Source organism: Paramormyrops kingsleyae, chromosome 7 (genome assembly GCF_048594095.1).
Source record: "Paramormyrops kingsleyae isolate MSU_618 chromosome 7, PKINGS_0.4, whole genome shotgun sequence".
Lineage (NCBI taxonomy): Eukaryota > Metazoa > Chordata > Actinopteri > Osteoglossiformes > Mormyridae > Paramormyrops > Paramormyrops kingsleyae.
This window is the reverse complement of record NC_132803.1, coordinates 21,880,302-21,907,953: the sequence shown is the minus strand read 5'-3', so window position 1 is coordinate 21,907,953 and position 27,652 is coordinate 21,880,302. Positions and strand designations below refer to the sequence as shown.

General features: G+C 41.7%; 1 protein-coding gene across 2 annotated transcripts in view; it reads left to right on the top strand.

Annotated features, from left to right (window-relative positions):
* The first annotated feature begins 1,330 nt into the window (after nucleotides 1-1,330).
* Nucleotides 1,331-27,652, top strand: part of lamc3 (laminin, gamma 3) — an 84,237-nt gene continuing 57,915 nt past the window's right edge. For both annotated transcript variants that reach the window (XM_023807972.2, XM_023807971.2), the window contains exons 1-3: nucleotides 1,331-1,877; nucleotides 10,386-10,690; nucleotides 26,272-26,402. In XM_023807972.2, coding sequence (XP_023663740.2) covers nucleotides 1,514-1,877; nucleotides 10,386-10,690; nucleotides 26,272-26,402 — 800 coding nt within the window. In that variant the 5' untranslated portion in view covers nucleotides 1,331-1,513. The remainder of the gene's footprint in view (nucleotides 1,878-10,385; nucleotides 10,691-26,271; nucleotides 26,403-27,652) is intronic.

The window sequence follows — 27,652 nt, the reverse complement described above, 5'->3', positions numbered from 1 at the left end:
TACACTTTGGACGGCATGCCAGTCCATCATAGCTGAGCCGTAAATGTCAAATTCAGTCTCTGTCTGGTATATACAGTAGAGTCAGGTCAAACATGCAGAATGAAACTAAAGTGAGGTAAATAAGTCATTATGCTCACTGCACATCTCTTAGCACCTTTTGGAACTTATTGCTAAAAAAATGTCACTTTTATTTTTGAGTTTTAATAATTCATAAGACAAATAATATAGTCACATCAAACTGTACAATAAATAATGAAAGTGATAACTGTCCCTATACTATGTGTGTGTGTGTGTGAGAGCGGGTTTACCTATCCTTATGGGGACACAATGTCCCCATAACGTGATAAATATCCGTTTTTTTTCCCTTATGGGGACCGGTATCCTGGTCCCCATAAGGGAAAACTCTATTTTATAAAAATCGGTGACTGCTATGAAAAAACTAAAAATGCAAAAACTCTTGTATTTTGTTAGGTTACTTATGGTTATGGTTAGGGCAGGGTAGGGGTTAAGGTTGTCATAGTTAGCGTTAGCATTTTTCCCATTGAAATGAATGAGCAGTCCCCATAATGATATGTTTATCCTACATGTGCGTGTGTGTGTGTGTGTGTGTTGGGGGAGCATTATGTATATGTAACGTTCTCACAGTGGGATATAAAACTGTTTTTTTTTTTTTACCTTGCAGGGACATCTTACTGGTCTTTTCTCTGGTATTTCTGTGTGTGTGTGTGTGTGTGTGTGTGTGTGAGAGAGAGAGAGAGAGACAGAGAGAGAGAGTGTGTGTTTGTATGTGGTGAGAAAGCCAATCAGTTATACTGACAAAATCTGAAGTCTGAAATTGTAAGCACATTTTGTAATAGTAATTGCAAAAATGTGCTTGCGGGATAAAGATTTCTCAGTATTAAGCTATACTGCACACATTGCAGCCACCAAGGGAGATGTTAAGAAAGCCAGTACCTTGCATACTTATTCCTGTCCTAATTTTGGTATTCAAATTATATCTGTAAATTGAATTACACCTTTTTGTTGTTTTTTCCCCCTGCATAGAATCTAATTATTTTATCCTGTTTTGAGGCATGCTGGCAAAATGACATTTAATTAAATACGGTTTAATACTTATATATTCATCACCATGTGTTTTTTTTTAGCTCGCGTAATTTGCTGTGAAATAGCTTTCTTAAAATTCATCCTGTTGTCCTAGACTATTTAAATAAGTCCTAATTTATTTTTGAGAACAACATTAGCATCATTCAAACAGGCTGCTCCCAAAAAACACATGAAGGGAACAACAAACCCTTAAAGTTAGCATGTCACCCAGCAGAGGGCAGCTAGATGTGCCGGCCTTGTGCTCTGCCCAAACTGCCTGGGAAGATCAGAGGAACTCCACTTAAGTCAGCAGGAGGAGGACATATGGAAAGGGGCAGGAAATGAGAAACAGAGGATTCTGAGCTCTGCATCCCATTGGGCAGCTGTTATTCCCCTCTGCCTGTGCAGTGCATCTGCCAGAGAGTCCTTCATGGAGCCCCTGTTAGCACTTCTGCCTCTCACCCTGCTCCACACTACCATCGTCTCTGGGGCCATGGACTCCTGTTACGATGAGCGGGGTTCTGCCACCCGCTGCATGCCCAGGTTTGAGAACGCCGCCTTTGAGAGGACCGTGTCGGCCTCCAATGTGTGCGGCTCGCCACCGGAGGATTATTGCATGCAGGCCGGCTCGTCGCGCTCCTGCAGCCACTGCGACGCTTCTGACCCCCGCTGGCACCACAATGTCACCTTCCTGACGGACTTCCACAGCGACGAGGAGCCCAGCTGGTGGCAGAGCCAGTCTATGTTCTACGGGGTTCAGTACCCTCAGTCCGTCAATCTCACCCTGCACCTGGGTAAGAATATCCATTCTTCTATGACAAATCGCAAACCTATATAAATAATCAGTTATCGTGTTTTAAGATTAATTTTTGCTTGTCAGGTTCTAACAGTAACTTACACTATTCGACTGTGAAATTCTCAAAGACCAGCCTCTTTGTGAAGCAGTTTTTCCTTTAAATGTCTGTTGCGCTTTTATGCTTTTGCATGTTGAAAACCGCATAAGCCACAGAAGTAGTTTAAAAGTCTTATTCTCAAAGTCTAAGTCAAAGGTATCTGCAGCTGAAAATAATGTCACGCTCTCATATCATTGATGTCAAGCCAATCAAATAAAAAGAGAAAGGTTCTGAAAAATCAAGTATAAAACATGGATGTTTATTTATTTCCACTGAACCATTATATGTAAGATTTTCTAAGAGACAGTTGGTAAAGCAGAGGAGACAAAGTATTTAAAACATTTATTGCTTTTTAATACAAGTGAAATAATAGAAATATTACAGGATACAGCTCCATCTGGCTGCAATTCAGACTGGCAGTTCTACAAGTCAGTATGATATTGCTTGTTTTGGCAAGTATTTTTCATTCAAAGGCATTCAAAATTGCTTACCTTTTCCACTCAGAAGTTAAGCCAAAAACTGCCAATTGAACAATTCAGGAAATTGTGTTCCGAAAAAAAATTCACCATTGTTGTTTTTACCCCAATATCTGGGTCACACTACTGCTCTCATTTTATAATCACAAAGAGTGAAACCCATGTCTCATTAAGATATGGGTTATTCACATACAATGTTAGAGCAGTATGAACCCAAAAAAGTAAAACTCAATGTGTTCTGAATTAAATACAGCCGATTTCAGGAGGTTAACACTAGTCAGTTAACACTAGTTGGTCAGAGGCTGAGGCAGTAGTGCTGTACTTCATATGACTCTGATTTATAGAAAAAAAATTCCAAAGGCTTGTTAACAGTAACAGAGAGATGCGAGTTGCAGGTTTCTTCCATGTCAGGCTGTGCCACTTGCTTCCTGAGTGTTTCTTTCTTCCCCTTCCATGTACAACAGCCCGAAAATGCAGAGGAGAAACTTTATGACGGCACATATGCACAGACATACACAAAGAGCTCCAGGCACAGACAGCCTTCAGGTCAAGAATGTGTTGGGCAAACAAACAAAAACACAGCAAAGGAAATAAATGGTGGGCGGTCTGTCCGCTCGGATTTAGGGTCAGGGTTTTCCCAGACACACACCAGGCGAGTGCATCTGGTTTCAATTCGGTGGCGTTAAATGAAAGGACTTCCTGTCTGGGATGAAAGAAGTGAAGGAAGATGTTGTTGCGGGGAAGCGGCGTTTCATGCCTACGCAGGCTAGTGATGTCCCGTTTCTGCTGTGGGAAAAGTCTGCCTGTGTTTCGTTAGGCCAATAAATTAACTGCTAACTTGAAAATCATAAATCAAACATCCTCAAAGTACAAAATATTTCTGCCCTAGGAAAGCCTGGTTCATTTAATGCAAGTTAGACCTATTTATCATTCGCAAAACACGTGTGTAGTAGTATGATTTCTACGTATAATTTTTTAAGTGTCTTATAAGCATTGTAAGTAATTAATAAATAATACGTCCATCCATCCATCTTCTAGCTGCCTATCATAGATGGGGCCATGGGGGATTGTAGCCTATAGGCAACACAGGGCACAAGGCTGGCAACACACACAGCCACATACTACAGGCAATGAATACATGCCAACTAACTTATCTGAATGTCTTTAGACTGAGAGAGGAGAGGAAAGTAATAAGGGAACCCCCCCCCCCCCCACACACACACACACACACACACAGGCAGAACATGGAAGATTCTCCAAGGTATGCTCTCCCTAGAAATATTTCAATAAATATTTTGATTACAAGCTAAATCTTGTGCTTTTCTAAAGGCAAAATTACAGCAGTGCAAACAGCTGCACTCTTGTGTATAGTCTGGCAACCTAAAAAGTGCATCTTGTTTATGGTTCTAAACCTGCTGAGCTCTTTTTATACCAAAATGATGTTGGCAACAGCGTTTATGTATAAATCCATGAATGGGATGTTTTATGGCATCTTACGTTCATGGACGGTGAAGAATTTGTGTTTTTTCTGGTGAAAAAGGTCTTCATTTTTATAGGATTGTCATCCTGAGGAAGAGAGACACTTCACTTGTTATCAGCAGCTTCAGCACTAATTAATAGTTAACAGTTGTCTATGAATTTAGATGAAGTATGCATGTGTACTGTATGTATTGTGTTTCAGTACAGACATGTGGGCAGTCGCTCTGTCCATCACTACTCATCCAGCACAGCGTCAGAAGGGAGTCTGCAGGCTACACGAGGCAGCACAGTACTCATCCAGCACAGGGTCAGATGGGAGTCTGCAGGCTACACGAGGCAGCACAGTACTCATCCAGCACAGGGTCAGATAGGAGTCTGCAGGCTACGCGAGGCAGCACAGTACTCATCCAGTACAGGGTCAGATGGGAGTCTGCAGGCTACGCGAGGCAGCACAGTACTCATCCAGCACAGGGTCGGAAGGGAGTCTGCAGGCTATACGAGGCACCACAGTACTCATCCAGCACAGGGTCAGATGGGAGTCTGCAGGCTATACGAGGCAGCAAAGTACTCATCCAGCAAGGAGTCAGTTGGGAGTCTGCAGGCTATACGAGGCAGCACAGTACTCATCCAGCACAGGGTCGGAGGGGAGTCTGCAGGCTATACGAGGCAGCACAGTACTCATCCAGCACGGGGTCGGAGGGGAATCTGCAGGCTATACGAGGCAGTACAGTACTCATCCAGCACGGGGTCGGATGGGAGTCTGCAGGCTATACGAGGCAGTACAGTACTCATCCAGCACAGGGTCAGATGGGAGTCTGCAGGCTATACGAGGCAGCAAAGTACTCATCCAGCAAGGAGTCGGTTGGGAGTCTGCAGGCTATACGAGGCAGCACAGTACTCATCCAGCACGGGGTCGGAGGGGAGTCTGCAGGCTATACGAGGCAGCACAGTACTCATCCAGCACGGGGTCGGAGGGGAGTCTGCAGGCTATACGAGGCAGCACAGTACTCATCCAGCACGGGGTCAGATGGGAGTCTGCAGGCTATACGAGGCAGCAAAGTACTCATCCAGCAAGGAGTCGGTTGGGAGTCTGCAGGCTATACGAGGCAGCACAGTACTCATCCAGCACGGGGTCGGAGGGGAGTCTGCAGGCTATACAAGGCAGTACAGTACTCATCCAGCACAGGGTCAGATGGGAGTCTGCAGGCTATACGAGGCAGTACAGTACTCATCCAGCACAGGGTCAGATGGGAGTCTGCAGGCTATACAAGGCAGCAAAGTACTCATCCAGCAAGGAGTCGGTTGGGAGTCTGCAGGCTATACGAGGCAGCACAATACTCATCCAGCACGGGGTCGGAGGGGAGTCTGCAGGCTATACGAGGCAGCACAATATTCATCCAGCACGGGGTCGGAGGGGAGTCTGCAGGCTATACGAGGCAGCACAGTACTCATCCAGCACGGGGTCGGAGGGGAGTCTGCAGGCTATACGAGGCAGCACAGTACTCATCCAGCACGGGGTCAGATGGGAGTCTGCAGGCTATATGAGGCAGCACAGTACTCATCCAGCACAGGGTCGGATGGGAATCTGCAGGCTCCTGCTAGACCACGCACACAATGAGCGATTTACAGGTCATTGAACTGCAGGCATAAACCTGCACAATACGCAAAGTCAACACGCACAGATACAGTGGGGGAAGGAGTCTAACCTCTAGCCTTTAAGGTGTGAGGCAATAGCAGTACACACTGATCCACTAATACCCTGTCACAAAAATGAGCTCATTATGAATTTGTTCATTTTCCATGCCCACTTACCCTTTGCAGGGTTATGGAGCCAGTCCTGCAGGCAATGGACATGAAGCAGGAAATAAGCCAGGATGGGATGCAAACCATTGCAGGACATTCACAAAAGACAAAGTGATCCCCTATCACCACTCCAGCCAAAAAGCAGGCTGCCTTTTTCTAACACTGTAGACCTCAGTGCAGGTTTTAATTAAGGAGGTTGCTTTTTGTAAGGGCTCCAAAAAAATCCATGTTCTGTCTTCATTAGCAGGACTACAGTCGAAGGCTCATATCTGCAATGTGTCTTTTTTTATTTGCCATATCTTTATAGTACAATATAGGACGATATGAGAATTTTATGAAAAGGCTCACTTTGTGCCAAAGCTGACTCCAAGTACCATTCATTTCCAGACAGATTCACAACTTGACCTTTAGACGTCCTCAAGAATATAGTGTTACTTCCAGAAACATTGCAAGTCTAATTTACAATTTAGAGTTATATCTGAACCACAGTTCCTTTCTTTGTCTATTTGTGTTATTCATATCCATCCAGCTCCGTCGTGGGAAGGGGCCACAAGCTATAGAAGCAGAACAGGCTGGGCATCAAGCTGGGCCTGATTCCAGTCCACACACAGCCATACTCTATAGCTACAGGATTTTATACAATGCTAAGATGCATCAGTATGATCATGTGGGCAATATGTAATGATCAAATCTTACCTGTCATTTCAAGGTCATTTCAAATTCCTGCAGTACAGGCAGTCCAAGAAACAGTTGGATAATGGTTGGATGCTTGGAATTATTGACCTAATAAGTATCAGGGTCACCAGTGGCCTTTGAACAGCTTCAGGCCTTCTAGGAGTGCTGTCACACAAGCTCTGAACTGTGTATAGGTAGATATTGAACCATTCTTTAAGAAGTCTCCTGTCCTTGGGGGGATGAGCAAGGTAGAAATACACTTGACCCTCCATGCGCCATGAAAGTTCAATGATGTTTAGATCTGGTGACTGAGGAGGCCATTGAAGGTGTTCATGAAATGGCAATACAATGCTTTTCGATTTAGGGTGGCCTGTGCTCTGTGCTTCCTCTAATAGGCTTCAGACTCAGCAGGACCCTATACTAGATAAAAACAGAAGATGGACGTAACCAGAGATAGAAAGTTCAGGTCCAGAAAGTACAGATCCAGAGATTTTGCATGAGCCAACTCTGTCTGAACCAGTACTCTGCGATTGTGACTCTTTATTCTCAACTGGTTGATTGCAGGAAAATCTCGGTCTGGATTTGTACTTTCTGAACCTGAACTTTCCACCTCTGGATGTAACACTATATAGCAGGGAGGGCTTCCCTTTTGGATCATTTTGGTAACCCTCATTAGCATATTCATTTGTGTCCGGTTTAGGTGAAAACACCGGTGAGTGTCATTAAGGTACATCTCTCCCACTCCATGCCCTCTGAAGTTGCTGACGTGTGGTCTTTGGTGTGCTGTGGGTTTCCCAGATCGCTCCTACTGGGGGTTTTCTTGCTGACTCAAATATGGGAGCCCAGGCCATCATGTCCAGCATCATGTCCAATTTGGTCCAACAGCACTACCCATGCTGTTGGACCAAATTGGACATGATGCTGTTTTTTTCCCATTGATTTATCTGGGTTTTTTCTGCAACTTTTCAGCTATATGTCACTATCATTTGTTTCAGCTTTAGTTCTAACTGGTTTCACCTGAGCTTTCCCTGCCGCTCTGTGTAGTTTGCTTGCTTTCGTCTCCTAGCACTGTACTGATTTTGACAACCGTCGTTCTGCAGCTATGTGGGTATCATGCTCTTAGGGTTTCGACTTTGTGCAGGGGTTTGTTTTATCGTACCTTTAGCTTTTCCCCATGGAGTCGGACCCCTGTGGGGAGGCTAGTCACAGGGTGGTGATGTTCCCACGCTGCAGGAAAGGCCAGAATGCCGTGTGGAACGTTCACTCTTGGGGCTGCTGTGTTTGTGGGTGTTCGGTGTGGGAGGTGGGCTCCCCTTCTCAGCTAGCTTTATTGTTTTTATGGGAAATTATAGCCCATAAACAGGTGCTGTGTGAAGGACTGTAGCTCCCAGATTTTCGAGTTGCGTGGCAGTCCTTTGTGTGGGGGTGTCCATTTATATCTGCAAACCAACTGACATTTGCTGACTCAGAGCTAAATGAAACGCGTGTATATGCATGATAAAATATTTAGCATTGATTACCCACGCCTATGGCTTCTGTGTATTACAGATCTGTGTGTCCTCCTTGCGAAGGCAATAGTTAGTTCTTCGGGTGAAATTCCCGAAGTGCTGCAGTCGGTGGCACTACCGGGCGCTGGGAGGGAGCAAAAACTTGGACTGTCTGTGGGTCCCCGAGGACCGGATTGAGAGAAACGGCCTTCGATTATAATGGCTCCATAGAACAGTCCCCCAGAGCCCCTGCCAGCCCACTGGGGTGACCGGTGCTGAATGAGCTACATGCACTTATCTTCCAGCCTTAAACAGAGCTACTGTTTATTCTGTGTGGCGTATGGCGAAGGACCTGGGAGCAGAAAAAAAACTGTGACACAGACGCTAGAGCCACCGGCCCAACGGCAGCATGAAGACCACAGCCGGTGTGACGCTCATTTATCAGCAGGAATGTAGCTGGACACTGAGTTTTGTCGTAGTATATAGTGTAATGACAATAAAGCTCTCCTGTCTTCTAAAACTTAGCGCATAAGCATGTCAGTAGAAAATAGTCTCATGATCTACCTGTAAAGTATAACTTTAAAGGAGCAATGAGCTATGAGATTGGTTTTAGGACTAGAGGTGCTAAATTACTTTTGGTTCAGGGAGGCATGTGGCACATTGGTCAAGGCAATACTAGTAACCTAAAGTTTTCTGGCTCAAGCCTGCTGGGGAGTCTCAGCGAGGGAGGTGACCTGACTGCTCCAGTAAAATTCAATGTATGATGCAACCTTAGGTGGAAAAAAGGGGATTTCAAAATTTTGTGTTTAATTCTCATACTTACTTTTATATTGTTACAGCAATATTATAGCATCATTTAAGAAGTAACTGCATAGTTATTTGATTTGATGAACAGTTGGATGTAGGATGTGAAAAAAATGACTTTTTTCCTGGTTATCAGAGTAGTAAAAAAATTAGACAAAACTTCTAACTTTTTTTTCCCTGTGAAACCTGAACGTTCTTATATAAAAATCTGAAAAAGCAACAGATTAAGGGAGAGTGGCGGCATTTCTCTGCACGGGTCACTTCTGGCTGCGTCGTGTCCTTCTACATCATTTCCCTCCATTTAAATCAATTTGCTTCTGCATCATTTAATCTCCGAATGAAGTCAAGTGGGCAAGTACCGAAAAAAGAACTGACATCAATAAAATTATGCATTTAAAATATGTCCCAGTTGCAAAACTTTGGTTTATTACTTTGAATCTCTGAAGAATGTGTACTGGGCAAAGCATTAAGTGAGTTTTTTTTTTCTACAACAAGATTAAGATGAAATAAAATAGTTATTTAGCCTTTAGAGCATCTTTCTGTCCGTATTCACGTTTAACATTTATGGTTTACCCTGGGGGGACATGGTGGCCCTGTGATTAATGTAGTTACCTCCCACCTTGGGGGACCAGCGTTCAAGTCTCCACCCCAGCTGTACATGTGTGGAGTATGAATGTTCTCTCCATGTCATCCAAACCCTTCCTACAGGCTCCCTGTGTGTTTTAACAGCAGGTCAAGTTGTGAAACTGTCTGGAAATGAATAATACTGCGAGGCAGCTTTGGCACAAAGTGAGCCTTTTCATAAAATTCTCATATTATCCTACATTGTACTATAAAGATATGCCAAATAAAAAAATACACAGTGCAGATATGAGCCGTTGACTGTAGTCCTGCTAATTAAGACAAAACATGTTTTTTTTTAGAGCCCTTGCAAAAAGCAACCTCCTTAAGACCTGCACTGAGGTCTACAGTGCTAGAAAGAGGCATAGTGCTTTTTGGCTGGAGTGGTGATAGGGGATCATTTTGTCTGTTGCAGAACTAACATATATTACAAGGCTCCCTTCCACTGTATCCTTCACTTCGAGGGAAAATACACCATTATTCCAGCTTTTCTCTGTCTTTAAGGAGCTCCTTTGGGATTATCCAGTAAGTCTTGCCCTCAATTTAGAACAAGGTTAACCTATATTTATTTCAAACTTCTCCATTTGCACTGTGTTTACAAGGTAGGAGAATAACATTTTTTTTTTCTTCCAGATACAGCCCCCAAGATCGTAGTCCCTAGTTTTCTATAAAACTCCTCGGACTCCGTCACAGTAGCCTAGCACGCAGAATATTTGTCTTTGATGTCCGGAAGCTAATTTTTTATGTTTCAGTTTGCAAATGTTGAATGAGAAAACATGAGAAATCGTGTACCGCCACCTCCCTAGAAAATAGAGGTTCCATCAGAAAAAAATACTTGTGCCATTCTCTTGCTTTTCTCTTTGTTGACAAGAAATACCAATTAAAGTTAACTATAACTTTATATTAATTATTTACACTAATTAATGAAGTGGCAAACTAAATAAAACATGCACTGGAGAATCGCTCATTCCCTGTTCCCACCCTTTTCCATGCCTTCCAATTCTACAGCATAAGCAAGATCCTGTGACCTTGTAATTATTTTCATGCATCTGTTTTTCCTGTAGGTAAGGCTTTCGAAATAACATACATCCGGCTGAAGTTTCATACCAGCCGGCCCGAGAGCTTTGCCATCTATAGGAGGAGCCAGGAGGCGGAGCCTTGGCTGCCGTACCAGTACTACAGCGGCTCCTGTCAGAGGACTTATGAGAAGGCTGCCAAGGGATACCTTCAGCCCGGCGATGACGAGAGGACGGCCCTGTGCACGGACGAGTTCAGCGACATCTCCCCTCTGACGGGGGGCAACGTGGCTTTCTCCACCCTGGAAGGCCGCCCCAGTGCCTACAACTTCGACCAGAGCCCAGTGCTTCAGGTGAAACAGACGGCGTGCTTGTGCTTGCATGCGTTGGCTTTTTCTGTCCTCGTGGGGAAGAGCACTGTAGAAGTTTCACTCCAAAATGAGCCCCTTCAAAGGAGACGTGCTTTGCATCCTTAAAGAACAAAAGTCGCAACTGTTTCTATGTTGTTAACGTTCGTTCACATTTCAGGTGGGAACTTCATTAGTGTGTGTGTGTGTCCCTTTGTGAAAGCACTATCAGAGTTCGAATTATAAGCAGGATTTGGGGGGGGGGGGAGAGATAGGGGATCCGACCCCCTTGATTAAAACTTAAAATCCCCCAAAGGGTAAAAACAGGGGATTGACACATTTTTACAGCCATCTCACCTGTAATTGTAAACCAGTGCTCCTGCATCTTACACACTGCAGTGCAGTACACTAAACATCAACATTTTTTTTCCTTCAACCACTACTGAATTGTTTAGTAATGTACAAACATAACTTAACCTTGACGTTAGTTGAATGTTTCGTCTGCCTACGGTGTCAAATCAGACTCACTACAACTTGAATTTAAATTTATTTACCCCCAACATGAAGTTTAACCTGAACTTGAATTTCATTACCTGAATACCAGAATCTGAATATGTTTACCAGAACTTCAATTAAAGAACCCAAATTTAAATACCTTTAAATGAATTTGAATTAAAGAAATCAAATTTAAATTTATTTCCTTGAATTTATGTCGCTTTTGTGGTAATAAAACTTCAAGTTCGGCTTGTAAGATTCAGGTCAAGAAAATGCAAGGTGAGAAATTCAGGTTGAGAAAAACAGGGAAAACATCCCAGATACTCAGGAAGAGCAAACGAGCGTAGATCTAATCAAGCACAATCCTGGCCAATCACAAGGCAAGTCGCCAATCATTTTGGAAGAGGTTTTGTACATCTACCACCTTTATACAGGGACTGATAACATGCTGCAAACTCAGAAAACACTTACAACATCCAACAGACACATACAGAACAAAAAAATGTTGCAAATCCACTCACAACACAAAGGAAGTTTCTGGGGGAAAATAAAACTAGACAAACCATTATGGCTGGGTGGTATATTGAATGTTTACAATATATTGATATATTTTTTAAATGAGATATTGGATGACACAATATTGTTTATACCAATATACTTTTATCGTGCATTAAAATTGAGAGTTTATTATATATTTTGAATAGAGACTAATAGTATTCCTTCCGGTGGTGACATTGCACAGAATCCTTGCATTCACAGGTAAAATCAAACCATTTAGGTAGCATCTCACTCGGAATTTGATGGAGTGGACGAATCATTGTTACTTCGTTCATTGTGTTTTAAATCATTGCCAAACAGCTCACATTAAACATATCAGAATTGGCAGTTATTGTTTATTTCTTTTGCTGATGGCTAAGGCTTTAAATCAGATTTTTGTAGGTGATACACACACTTTCAATGGTTATCAGGATTCTATTTTTAGAGCCATTTGTGAAATAGGTTTTAGATTTAGATTATTTATGAACAGAAAAAAATCTTTCACGTTTTGAGAGCAGTATCACAAACAGAGGCAAACAGTCCAAGGACGTAGTGGAGTGAAAGGCTTTTATGTCAGGGCTTCGTTATCAGAAACAGGCAACAAATACAAGGCATAATTTACTTTTGTCATTATTTTGAGACTTCTGTTAGGAATAAAGAAAATGTCTATACTGGATAGTTGTATATTTGCAAATTGGGAAGGAAGTTCTATATTTGCATTTCATTTTGGCTACATATTAATAAAACGGTTTGTGTAGTTTTAATTGAAATCTGAACATTTAGCATTCTTCATTGAAAATATCGTGTATCACTAAACTGCCTAAAAATACCGAGATAATGTTTTTGGTCCCTATCACCCACCCTAAGGACCATAAAGCGGAGACCAGGAACATGTTTTTTTTAAGATAACTATGACTATGTTTACATTCAATAACTTGCATAAGGTGCTTACATGCGTTTTTAATACCCCGATTAATGTGTTTACATGACTAGCTCATTAAGAACACACGAGAAAATCTTAACTGGGTTATTGCATGCACACATTTTCTGTGGCTGTCTTGAAGGGTTAATAGCAGGAGTAGGTCAGGAGGACAGGCAGCAGGCAGGAGTAGGTCAGGAGGATAGTCAGCAGGCAGGAGTAAGTCAGGAGGACAGTGAGCAGGCAGGAGTAGGTCAGGAGGACAGGCAGCAGGCAGGAGTAGGTCAGGAGGACAGGCAGCAGGCAGGAGTAGGTCAGGAGGACAGTCAGGAAGCAGGAGTAGGTCAGGAGGACAATCAGCAGGCAGGAGTAGGTCAGGAGGATAGTCAGCAGGCAGGAGTAAGTCAGGAGGACAGTGAGCAGCCAGGAGTAGGTCAGGAGGACAGTCAGCTGGCAGGAGTAGGTCAGGAGGACAGGCAGCAGGCAGGAGAAGGTCAGGAGGACAAGCAGCAGGCAGCATTAGGTCAGGAGGACAGGCAGCAGGCAGGAGAAGGTCAGGAGGACAAGCAGCAGGCAGCATTACGTCAGGAGGACAGTCAGCAGGCAGCATTACGTCAGGAGGACAGGCAGCAGGCAGGAGTAGGTCAGGAGGACAGTCAGCAGGCAGGAGTAGGTCAGGAGGACAGGCAGCAGGCAGGAGTAGGTCAGGAGGACAGGCAGCAGGCAGCATTAGGTCAGGAGGACAGTCAGCAGGCAGCATTACGTCAGGAGGACAGTCAGCAGGCAGCATTACGTCAGGAGGACAGTCAGCAGGCAGCATTACGTCAGGAGGACAGTCAGCAGGCAGGAGTAGGTCAGGAGGACAGTCAGCAGGCAGCATTACGTCAGGAGGACAGTCAGCAGGCAGCATTACGTCAGGAGGACAGGCAGAAGGCAGAACCTAGTAGGAAAAAGATGACTTAGAAAGGAGACTGCACTTAAAGATGTCCTTCAACAGGTCCTTTAGCAACAATTGTGATCATATACTGTAATTCACACTCTGCAGTGAAAGCTTTCCTCTCTTAGTGGTGTTTCATAAAATTCAGTTGTCAATAATTTTTTCCTGTGTTTTTAAAACATGCGAATTCAAACACAAGTTTTACAAGGAATGCTGTAAAGTCTATTTCCATCCCAAGACAAAACAATTTCAAAAGCAAGGATCACACTTAACTTGATGGGATATGAATAATGTAGTAGTACACACTTACTAAATGCATTAATTAACCAGTAACTAAGTGTTAGTTATGAACTGATGCCATTCTTGTTCATCATTAATCAATCATGACAGTTCATGTATTCCATTCAGAGACTATATTAGTTAACAGTTTAATAATTAGTTCATAATGGTAAGATCACCCAAGGAGACAAACATTATTTAACTCATTTACTAGTAAAGAACAAATCATGAACTAGGTTTCGCCATAAAATACATGAATGAACATGGGATCAGTACTTAGCTAACACTTAGTTACTGGTTAATTAATGTATCAAGTAAGCGTTTACTACTAAATTATTCATGTTCCTTCAAGTAAATCGTTACCAAAGCAGAAGATGCTGAAAGTTATTATTTATTTCCTGAAGTCATTCTTACTCTGAGCAAGCTACCGCCCCTAAGCACTGCTCCCCGGGCGCTGAATTAGCTGCCCCCTGTTATGTCACAATGTCACATATGGGTTAAATGCAGAGGACACATTTTGTTGTTGTGCACTGTGTGCTGTGGTGTGTCAACAATGACCACTGATCACCAAATTCTAAATTTATTAACAATGTACTGTGCATGCAGGAGGTCTCCTATCAAAGGACACCGCGTGCCATACTGGCCTCAGTGTGACGCCTGCTTTTATCCATGACATTCCGTGTAGGTTTGCCTCCTGAATCAGTGTCATGGATTTTAACAGAATCACGCTTCAGCTGAAATCCATGCGAATCTCTGCCAGGAATCTTGATAAAGATATATATGTGCAAAAATACAAATGTAAATTCTCCTTGTGTGTCAAAAAAAAATGTACTAGGGCCGTTTTTTTCCATTGAATATTGTGTTACAGTGTCGCTGAGAAATATTAAAAAAAACATACTGAACAGCACATTTCAAAAAATTTAATTTGGACTAAGCCAACCATACTGCTTTAACCGGTCTGAGAGCACCTTCGGTTGCATTTTGGCGTTGAACAATACACACTTAAATAACATACAGAAAATGTTGTATTATTAAAGCTTCCCTTTGCCTAGTTCAAAGATGAGCTAGAACTCACAATCGCAGATGAGATCAATTTGCATTGTCCATAATTATAACATAATTCTTCTGTATTTTCATAATTTTCTTCCCTTTGCCTTGCATGTCCAAAGTGCAGTACGTATCCAAATGTTTATAGGGCTATTTTGTAATATTACTTGTTTGGTACAGTCCCCTCCAAAATAAATAGAACAGCGAGGCCAATTAATTTGTTTTTGCTGTGCACTGAAGACATTTGTGTTTGAGATCAAAAGATGAACATGAGAAGAGAGATCAGAGTCTGAGCTTTTATTCCCTGGCATTTACGTCTAGATGTGTTAAGCAACTTCAAACCACCCAGTTTTTCAGGTGAGCAAAAGTATGGGGACATGACAAGCAACAGGTGTTTCTTGTTACCCAGGTGTGTCATATAAGACTGATTGTTTAATCATTAGTATCCCTGGATATCTACTCTCAGGTTAAGCTTTGGCTTTCACCTGTGAAGACTGCATGTGTAGTTAAAACGGCTACACCAACATGAAGACCAGCAATCTGTCTATGGGAGAAAAGCATGTCATTCTGAAGCTGAGAAAAGGGGGCTAAGCCAGTACCACAATTTGGAATGTCTTGGGGGGGGGAAATGAAACCACTGGTGTACTGAGCAACAGGCATCAAACCAGTCATCCAAGGAAATCAACAACAACTAGTGGCAGACAAATGGTGAGACAGTTTGTCCAGGTTTAGCATTACAATCTGTATGACTCAGTGTTGCGAGTTACAGTTGAGTACCAAGTGAAGGGAAAGGCACCAACTTTCAATGTATGGCAGTCACTCACTATCATCACATGGTGTTTACAAGGTTTGGGCAAATGTTTACTTTAAAAATTAAGTGATGTGCACCTCCCTATGTATCACGCTGCTCACGAGTGACGTCAACTTCCGGAAACCATTGGCACTTTGACATTTTGACATGTTTTTGTTTTCGTGTGAATAGTGTAATTTGCTTGAAGTGTAATCAACTTGGTGTTTTGTAACTTTAGTTGCAAAAGGCGTGTATATGTGTATATTGTGTCAGTTGTGTGTAGACTGTAAAATAAGAGTTAACTGTAATGATACCATATGTCTGGGTTTCCCCAAACGTGAATTTTCATTTAACAGGGTGATTAGGGAAAACTCGTTAATATTCATGAGAGAAGCACTACCTGATTGGTGTTGGAGGACCAGTTTGCAGGGCTGGATGTAGATATTATTATACCCAGGATTAAGCAGTTGCAGGTTAAGTATCTTGCACAAATGCCCAACAGAGCAGAATCACTCCTGGTGTTCACAGGATTCAAACCGGCAACCTTCCAGTTGCCAGCACAGATCCCTAGCCAAGAACAATCTAGAGGCCATACTTTAAGATGCAAACCACTCATCAGCAATAAAATTTGGAAAACCAGATTGGAATTTGCAAAAAAGTACAGAGATGAGCCACAACAGTTCTGGAACAAAGCTGACTGATGAATCAAAGTTTAACTTTTACCAGAGTGATGGAAAGGCCAAAGTATGGAGAAAGAATCGATTTGCTCATGATCCTAAACATATAAGCCCATCTGTGAAGCATTGTGGAGGTTGTTTCATGGCTTGGGCTTGCTTGGCTGTTTCTGGAACAGGCTTAATCATTTTTACTGACGATGTAGCTCATGATGGTGCTAGCAGAATGAACTCAGTCTACAGAAACATATTGTCGGCCTATTTACAGAGGAATGCATCCAAATGAATCGGGAGGAACTTTATTATGCTGCAAGACAAGGCTCCAAAACACACTGCCACCTCAACAAAGCACTTCATGAGGGGAACCCAACTGAACATGCATTTCACCTCCTGAGGAGAAGACTGAGAGAAGAAACCCCGCAAAGACATCTAAAGGATGCTGTGGTACAAGCCTGGAAAGGCATAATGCAGATACGAGAAATCTGCTGGAGTCTATGGGCTGTAGGCTTGACGCAGACATTGTGAGCAAGGGGTATGCAATCAAATATTAAGTATTTTTTACTTTAAATTTAGTTGAAAACATTCTGCTGCAAAATTATTGCTCTCTTGAAAAACTGAGTGGTTTGATGTTAAATGTGTTTTGTTCTATGTTGTTCAACATATCTAGATGTACATCTTTTGATCTCACACAGAAATGTCTTCAGTGCACAGTAAAAACTAATTAATTGGCCTTGCTTTTCCAATTCTTTTGAAGGGGACTGTACTAAACAAGTAATATTACAAAACAGCCCTATAAACATTTGGATATGCAGTTATGCACTGCACTTTGGACATACAAGGCTAAGGGAGGGATATTGTGAAACATCTTCTGTATTATGTTAGAGTTATGGACAATGCTAATTGATCTCGTGCTGTTCCAATACTTTTGGAGGAGACTGTATAATTTTATTTTTATGCTGGGTGAAAGAATACATAGTTTACCCTGTGTCAATGAACTGAGTTGCCCTGCAAAGCTCCTGCAAGGTGTAGTTACTGCAATTTACAGACACTCGTGTGTTTTATGAAAGTGTTTTCCATGGTCTGTGTATGTTACTGCTCAAAGGAAACAGTGCACCATTCTAAAACTCAATTCCAAATCATTTCGGTGTAACACAGTTTACTTTTGAAATTTTAAGCCATTATTATACATTTTTATCTTAAGAAACTTATCCTACATAATTAAAACCAAAATACTCCAAAACTCCATATTTGCATTATTGCACAAAAGCAATAGTGTTCTTTACTCAACTGAAACTCTCAAGATTTTAGCTTTAGGTAGCAGGAAAAATTATGGGGATAGTGAATGAGTACTGAGACTAAAAAGAGGTACCAAGAAAAATAGCTTTTTGTCTGCTGGATTCCATGTCCTTTGTTGGACATTTTAGGTATTTTGGTCCTCAAGTCTCTTCACTTTGTAGGCTTGCAGTGCAGCCTCTCTGTTCCATCTTCCAAATCTTTACATCCTTAAGATTCATTATCAGTATTGGGGGAAGCTTTTTTTTTACAATATGGTATGATTTTGTATGTATGTAACTGTATTTCATGCAATGGCCCAGCATCCAGTCCAGTGTGTCCCCTGCTATGTGTCCTGTGATAGACGGGCATCCCATCCAGGGTGTCCCCTGCCCTGTGCCCTGTGATGGGCTGGCATCCCGTCCAGTGTGTCCCCTGCCATGTGTCCTGTGATGGACTGGTATTCCGTCCAGGGTGTCCCCTGCCCTGTGCCCTGTGATGGACTGGCATCCCGTCCAGGGTGTCCCCTTCCCTGTGCCCTGTGATGGACTGGTATCCCATCCAGGGTGTCCCCTTCCCTGTGCCCTGTGATGGACTGGCATCCCATCCAGGGTGTCCCCTGCCCTGTGCCCTGTGATGGATGGGCATCCCATCCAGGGTGTCTCCCAGCCTTGTGCCCTGTAATGGACTTGGGCCCTCTGCTTGGGATAGGCTGCATTCTTCCCGTTACACAATACTGTATAAGCAGTTATACTAAAGTGATGATTTATGGGTAGTATGATATAATATACAGTATAAGAGAAAAGAGTATGTGAGAGAAAGACCCATATGTTCACTGTTCTTGGAATACTAGTGCTTCTAATTTTACGACTTATTACTGATGGTGGTTATGTAGTACTTGTATTAATCACGAGTGTGGAAAGTACTGCGATATTATTGGTTTAAGTTAAGAACTGAAAAAAAAGTGCTTAAATAAGATAAATACAGCAAAGGAAAAGGGTGATGACTGCATGTTGTAATTACTTTTTATTTCATAATAAATAAGCCCTCAAATACAGTGGTAGATGCCCAAAAGGGGACATTGAATTTTCATTCAATTAACTTTGCTAATGTGGTGAGCTAACACTGTCAATTTATTTTCACATATGTGTATTTTCAGACTTCTATATTGAATGCTTTTGTAATCCTCTGATGCATAGTCAACACCTTATTGTGTACAATAATACAATATGAAGCTTAGGAATTTATAGCCGTGGCCAAAGATTTTCAGAATGACACCAATATTGGTTTTCACAAAGTCTGCTGCCTCAGTTTTTATGATGGCAATTTGCATATACTACAGAATGTTATGAAGAGTCATCAGATGAATTGCCATTAATTGCAAAGTCCATCTTTGCCGTGAAAATGAATTTAATCCCAAAAAAACAATATCCACTGCATTTCAGCTTAGCCACAGAAGGACCTGCTGACATCATTTCAGCAATTCTCTCGTTAACACAGGTGAGAGTGTTGATGAGGACAAAGCTGGAGATCATTTTGTCATGCCGATTGAGTTACAATAGCAGACTGGATGCTTTGCACAAAATGGGCTTCACAGGCAAGGATATTGCTGCTAGTAAGATTGCACCTAAATCCATCATTTATCGGATCATCAAGAACTTCAAAGAGAGAGGTTCAATTGTTGTGAAGAAGGCTTCAGGGCGCCCAAGAAAGTCCAGCAAGTGCCAGGAAGTTGATTCAGCTGTGGGATTGGGGCACCACCAGCTTGCTCAGGAATGGCAGCAGGCAGGTGTGAGTGCATCTTCACACACCGTGAGGCGAAGACTTTTGGAGGATGGCCTGGTGTCAAGAAGGGCAGTAAAGGAGCCACTTCTCTCCAAGAAAAACATCACGGACAGACTAATATTCTGCAAACTGTACAGGGATTGGACTGCTGAGGACTGGGGTAAAGTCATCTTCCCTGATTAATCCCCTTTCCGATTGTTTTAGGGCATCCGGAAAAAAGATTGTCCAGAGATGAAAAGGTGAGAGCTACCATCAGTCCTGTGTCATGCCAACAGTAAAGCGTCCTGAGACCATTCATGTGTGGGGCTGCTTCTCAGCCAAGGCAGTGGACTCATAATTTTGCCTAAGAATACAGCCATGAATAAAGAATGGTACCAAAACATCCTCCGAGAGCAACTTCTCCCGACTATCCAAGAACAGTTTGATGATGAACAGTGCCTTTTCCAGCATGATGGAACACCATGCCATAAGGCAAAAGTGATAAGTGGCTCAAAACATTGGAACAAAACATCTACATTTTGGATCCATGGGGAAACTCCCCAGACATTAATCATTGTGGTCAATTCTCAAGAGGCGGGTGGACAAACAAAAACCCGCAAATTCTGACAAACTCCAAGCATTGATTATGCAAGAATAGGCTGCCATCAGTCAGGATTTGGCCCAGAAGCTGATTGACAGCATGCCAGGGCGAATTGCAAAGTTCTTCAAAAAGAAGGACCAACACTGCAAATATTGACTCTGCATAAACTTAATGTAATTGTCAAGAAAATCATTTGACACTTATGCTTATCAAATGCTTATAATTATACTTCAGTATACCATAGAAACACCTGACAAAAAGATCTACAAACACTGAAGCAGCAAACTAATAATTCTGTCATTCTCAAAACTTTTGGCCATGACTGTAGCTTCCAAGTTAGCGCCAGTGCTTGTGGTTGACCAATCAGCAAAATTTATCATTGTAAGCCCCACCCAGCAGTTCCTGGTCGGGCAAAAAGCATCTACACCTCAGTAGGGACTGAAAAAAAAAAGCTCAGGAACTATCTCCAAGGAGCTTCAATCAGGCCAAGTTCCTGGTTGCTGAATTACAGTAGGTTCTGGTTCCCAGAAACGGTTCCTGAGGTAGGAAAGTGCCTAGTAACATGCACATGTATTGCTTTGTTTTGTTTCCTGTTATTGCATACATTCAGAACAAATTATACCACTGCATTTGTGGCTGTGATCCCTGCAGACAGGTGTATTGCACTGTGAACACCAAGCGGTGTACACCTCTTCTGTTTTACTTGACCCTGACCAAAGGTTCCTGCCTAATTCTACGGAGAATACATTTGGGTCATTTTTGATCAATGTTGTGCATTAATTGGGTCGTAATAAAAAATATATATACATTTAAAAAGTAAACAAAGCAAAATTAGTATTTTTAACATTCAAAATCAAGTTAATTGAGGAATTCATGGCATGATTATGTGAAAAGATATACAAAAGATACTCTCAGTGGGGTCACTTTTGACCCAAGTTGTTGTACTCCGCCCGCTTCTAATCTGCTATTTTGATATTTGGAGCTAATATTTCATCTCTACCCGTCTCTTCAGTGTTTGAGGGAGTGGAGATTAATAATTAACAGGAATGACTTCAGTTATCTTTCTGCCATTTGACATAGACATAAAATTGTATTGCATTTATAAGGGACCATCAAGGAAAAATTGCTACTGTTCCCTTGAAACACTGTCAGGTGCATCCAGACCAGTTTGATTACCCAAATAACAGCTGACATGCCACCGATACCATTAAAGTTTTATAGCATGTATTAGCTGTTGAAAACGAAATGATCATCTGCAGCACCACCATTAAGCCAAAATGGATATATTTCGTATCTGGACTGCCATGTGTTGCAACTTAACTACCTCTACAATGATTTCATCATGACATCTAGGAACCAGAAGTTGAGTTTTTATATACTGCATCACCATTGTGAAGTCCATCCATCTATCCATCCATCCACTCTCTGTACTCACTTGTCCTATTCAGGGTTGTAGGGGGCCCAGAGTCTATCCCAGAAGCTACGAGCACACTGAGAAGTCCTTCATTAAAAAGAACCCACGGTCTAAGGTGAACTAGCTAGCATAGCTAAATCCATATGCTTCGGAAATACAGGTTGAGCATTTTCCATTAACTAGGCCAGATATGCAAATGATAATGTGGGAGCCAAATTGTCGTGCAGACGTTATGAATATTCCAGTATGTCCAACATGATGTTTGAGGACTGAAAGCTGAAATTTTGATCACTGATATTTTTATAGACTGTATTTAAGTGGCGTATCTCTTGCCAAAAGTTTGTAAGTTTGCAAGCAAAAATGACAAATTCAATTAGTATGGCACCACCAAAGAGACATTTTGCTATGTCTAAGTTCTGTAGAAGAATTCATGCCAAAGCCTTGAAATACAAAAGAAGAAAAAATAGGATAACAATAAATCTATCGTCAGCATTTTTGATGGGATCCCTATACAAAGTGATTGATTGAAACAATGAAAAGTCCAGATGAGTTTCAGATCACAAAACTGATTACTAATTACGTAATTTCCAGATTGAAAGTTTGATAGCTATGAGCATCTTCCATATTTAATAAATCTGTAATTTGATTGATGCCTATAATTTTGCTTATGATCATTCTAAAGAAATATGATAGTAATGCATAAGAAGCTTCCTTTTGAAGGACATAATTTTTTGCAGTTTGTAAAACATTTTTTATCAAAAGATAATGACAACCATTTTATGAATCCAAATTGAATTTGTTCAGTCATCCATTAAAATGGTTCAGCTCGCTCTTATTTTAGCTGAAGCAGGAAAGCTGTGTTTTAAATTAGATTTCTAGCCCTGAATGAAAATGAGGGAAACCGAGGGCATGATGAAGTTCAACAATCAAATTAATAAGCCATAATAAGAGACTCGTTTTGGAGTCTCAAGGAGGGACCCTCCGTCTGAGATGAGATGTTACCACTGAAGAGAGGAAGTGCACACCGTGCCTTCATCATGGAAGAGGAGTGTATTAGTCAGGGCATGCTGTCGCTGCAGAAATCAAACTGCTCCGTAATGAACACGTGGCTCTGGCAATCACTGCATTGGCTCAGGGCAACCTTACTTTGCATAAAAAGAACTTCATGATTTATGCATGTACCAGACTACATGACATGATCTTGAACTATGCATCAATTTTCCAGAACTGCTTCTCCTATACAGGTTCACAGCAGGTCTACGGCCTATCCCAGGAAGCACTGGGCATGCCCTGGACAGAACTAGTCCATCACAGGACAAATATATACATATCAAGGCCAATTTGGTAGAGGACACCATCAACTTCCTCTTATTCAACCATGAAAGAAATGCTTTGGGCACACAGGGATAATTCATCATACACTAGGAGGGAGTAAAAACATGGACTTTCTGGGGGTTCCCCGAGGACCGGGTTGAGAAACAGGCATCTAGAGAATGTTAAGAGACAAAGTCTAAACATAATATACAAAAAAGATCATCCAGTAGTGTCAAGTAAGTCACTAAAAGAGAACAAGTCAATAGTGGACAGTGAGCTGGTTAACAGTAGGGTTAGTTTGGGGACAAAGGTTGAGACATTCCTGAAAGAGATGAGTCTTCGGCAGTTTTTGAAGGCTGTGAGGGACTTGACACCGTATATTGTTTGCCAAATCACTCCACCCTCCAGGTTTCATGCATGTAAAACAACTAGCATAAGACTGACTTCCACATAGTGGTGAAATCACGGACAGTGTGCACCTGCTGATTGTAAAAGGGTGGGACGGAAGATAAGTCCTGAACTTTATGCAGCTCTAGGGGACCAATGGAAAAGAGAAGGTGCGATGTACATACATGCTGGTGTCCCTACCATTTACAGTACAGTCAGCACTTCATATCTGTGGGTTCCGTATCTGCGGGTTCTACATTTGCAGATTCAATCAACCGTGGATGGGAAAAGTCATTCAGGCATTGGCTGCTGTATTTTCCCTTGTTATTTGCATTGGTATAAGGTATTATAAGTAATCTAGAGATGATTTGAAGTATATATAAAGCGTGAAGGCTGTATGTAAATACTACACCAATTCATATAAAGGGACTTGAGCATCCATCGATTTTGGTACCAGTGCCTTATGGAAGCTGTGGGCCGACTGTCATCTAGTCTTGAGATGACAGGTGCCTGGATTTTGACAGGTAGGATTTTCCTCAAAATAAAAAAAAAGTGATCCTACTTGATCTGGTGATATCGGCAATGCTGTTAAGGTTAGCTGTTCAATTATCGTTATTCCTAAGCTCCTAGGAAACCTCGACAAGGATAATGACTATGATCCAAGCCGGACAGTAATGTCATGTTGAAGAATTGAGCTTTAAAAGGTTGATTGGTAGGTGGCATTCACTCATGGAGGCTGTGATGTCTGTGAGGCATGTGGAAATGCAGAGACTGTGATTTCCTCTTGAAGAACGCTCGGGTATATTTGGATAGCAACAGCCATGTTTTGGTAGGAAAACCCATTTGTGGCTTAGACATCTCTGCCCCCATGGGCACCTAGCTTTGCGGCAGAGAGGTAGGGCAATTTCAGAATGATCCCTGTGATGATGTGAGAGGAAGTATACAGGAGAATGTTATGGATCACTGTTTCCAAGGCTGCAAGTACTTCTAGAAGGATCTGGGGGAACTGACAGCCTAAAATGTTAAAGACAGGAAACTGCTCTGTAGTTTTCAGCTGTTAATGGATTGAATGTTGGCTATTTAAACTGTGGATTTACTTGAGCCTGTTTAAATGCAGGGCATAATGTGCTGTCAGAAGCGTACAAAGTGTGCAAAGATGATTTAAATGCATCTGCTGATGAAGTAAAAAATTTTTAAATTGTGCGAATGCCATTTCACTAAACTAATTAAGTTCTCAAAAAGTTAACTTAGGGAACTTACCGTAATTAAGCTAACTAATGAGCCATGACTAGAAATCAGAAAAGTAGGAAAATATTCCCAAAGCGACATGATTTATGAACCATCAACAAAATAAATTTGTTGCTATTACATGGCATGGAGTTTCTCCTAAGCTTCCTATTTAGTCAGCCAAGTGCTAAAAGGTTACTCAAACCAAGCACTGTGAACAACCATAATGACATTTCAGTGTTTTTAAGTTGACTGTGTAGCCAGGCTGGGTTGTAAGTTGAATTTCAATAATATGTTGTATGAAACATCTATTGTGTTTCCATTAAAGCCCAAGTGCAACTGTAAATAGTCAAGAAATAATACAGGTTATGTATTCCTTTGTAGAATTCCTTTGTAGATGCCTGGGACATCTCTTGGTTGTTTGACCGAAAGCTGTCCTGGAGAAACATAGTCAACAATATGTCAGTAAGATGGAAGTTTTAAAGTAGATCTGTAGCTTTTATTACCTAATTATATTGTAACATTCAGTACATTGGAATACTAGAGGATATTTATGATTTCCCATTAGGCAAGTCTGCAGCACAGCCTACTTTACTTCTAATGGCTCATTGGAATAAAATTAGTTCACAGAATAGGGTGCAAAAAGAAGTCAATCAGTAAGACATCAGATTTTTAGGAAGCAGACCCTCATCAATAATCTCAAGGGGGAGACACAAATTATCCTTGGGCTACATTTCTATATAACCGCCAGCAGCTCAGCAGTGTTCTTGATAAATATTCTGCAGAGATGGCACTGTGATCATTCTGTCTATAACGTTTCATTACTGGCTGCTGGAACGCTCCTATTTGATTTGTAAGGGGCAGATTACTGATCACATGGCCGGAGCCATTATCGCTGCCATGAATCTCAAGAAGGTGGCAGCAGTGAATCTTTCAGAGAGAGACCAATAAAAACTCTCCACTTGAAGCACCGCATTCATTTGTCATTATGATTCATGCAAAGGCCTTTGATTTTTTCTTTACTGGTGGGTGTACCGGGCATAGTTTGGATTTCGAAAGGACTCTAAAGTTTATTGCACTCTGTCCTTGTTGGTACCAGGGGGTAGAGAAGCTTAATTATTTTCCAGTACACTTGGAAGTAGAATATGTGTCTTACACCCATAAGCCCAGATGTCCACGCAATTTGTGCTGAATCTTATAAATTCACTCAAAACCACAAAATTAGGAATGAGTATGCAATTAAACTTCTGCATCAGTATAATGCATGAGCTACACAAGGCATTTATAAAGAAGCTTCACCCTCACAGCATGTGTTTGGGGTCTGCGGAGTTCAAAGCAGCGTGACCGTGCTGGACAGTGAGTCAAAAAAGTTGTCAGTCAATTAACAAAGCTAATCAATTTTCATCACTTCAGGATGAGGACTCTTTCCCAGAATCCCTGTCTCTCTCCCGTATTTGTATTACAGGACTTATCCTGCTTTTTGATTGCATCACTTACATTCTCCTTATTCTCCGGATTTTTCACCCCATTTCAGCAGATGTGTTAAACCACAATTAGGTCCCCAGTGTAAAGTCTTTAAAATGGTGACACCAGAATTGACTGTAGTGTTGCCTTCCTACTGTGTGCATTATTCATATTTGCGTGACCGCTCAGCACATTTGTATTTGTATTTCACTAGAGAATAATGTGTTGTATAGTTTCCGTTACATTTAATTTCTTTCAGCCAATAGTCTTAACCTCCTTTTGTCACATCTGAGAGCCCTGGGAGACATACAGAAAGCCATGCAACAGCATGCTTCTCTTCTGTTACTGTCTACACTTTTGTTGTACGCATATCTTCTAAATTAAAGGTGAGAATGCTTTGCCAGCTTGGCCTGTGCAAGTCCTCCTGCACCATTAACACCTCCCACCCCCCCTTTCAATGCTCCAGGAGTGGGTCACAGCCACGGATCTCCTCATCTCGCTGGACAGGCTCAATACCTTCGGGGATGAATTCTTCAAAGACTCGAAGGTCCTCCGTTCCTACTACTACGCCATCTCCGATTTCTCCGTGGGTGCCAGGTAAAGCAGTCAGGGCAGGTGCTCTTTGCCCGAAGTTTCCTTGAGTTACTTGTGCACTTTTGCTTTACAGGTCAGATTGTTTGTTAATACGTTAATTAATACGTTACGTTAATAATCTTTGTGTAATTTATGTAGATTAGGTTAGGAATTCCAGGATACTTCTAGGATACAGTAGCCCTTATCCGAGGCAGCAGGGGTGAATCATGGATGGGAAACTAGTCTATCACAGTAAACACACACATACATACACTACAGCAATCTGGAAATGTGAGTTCACTGCACCACTGAAGGAAACTAGAGAATCCCAGAAACCCACATTTTTTAGGGTGAAGCGAAGCGGGATTCAAACCCCCAGCCCTAAAGGTGAAACCACAGAGCTCATTCCCACACCCCTCTGCCGCCTCTCAAACACTGGCCACTGGTGCATCAAGTGCGGGCAAGTTCTGCTTTAAAAAAATTTAACAAAAAAGTAGAATTCAGCCTGCTTCTTCCCAATGAGAAATGTTATTCAAATAATAGCTGCCTTTAATTTCAGAATTTCAGATATCCAGGGGAAAAAGATACATACAGTAAAATAATTACACAAATATCTATCCAGCCTCACTAACAGGAACATTTACACACAAGAATTATTCAGCCCGCTTGTTTTTCATATGCACTGTATTTTGCTCCCGAACCAAGATCCTTTTAAACATTTTCCTCCCCAGATGCATCTTGATAAGCACTTTGACTTACTTTTTATTCCGCTCTGCCTGCGCCCCTCAAGCAGCTGCAGTCCTTGTCAACTCCTTCGTGTTTTTCCAATAGCCTGCAAGAAACTTCTTTCTCCTCTGTATTTTGTATTCAAAAGCAGAAACCTTACTGTATGTGAATGAGAAATTATTTTGCACAAGGAGAAAACCACTGGAAGCCACTATGCCTTATACTGTCTTGAAAATTATTTGATAATAATTATTTATTAATTTATAAAAATGTTTTTGTTTCTACTGTGATCGATCTGTAGCAAACCTTGATATGTCATAGGGTGAGAGGTCATATTTCTGAACCTGAAAATCTGGTGTCGATTATCCTTGAACCTTTAAGTTTGATAAGGGCATATATATATATATATATATATATATGTAATGTCAGTATTTAAACTAATTTTGCCCTCTCACTCTGTATCAAGGAGGTTATTCTTTGAAAGAGTGCTGGGGATCATGAGCAATGAAGCTGAATGTAGCTGAATGACAGAGGCTCTCTCCCTGTGT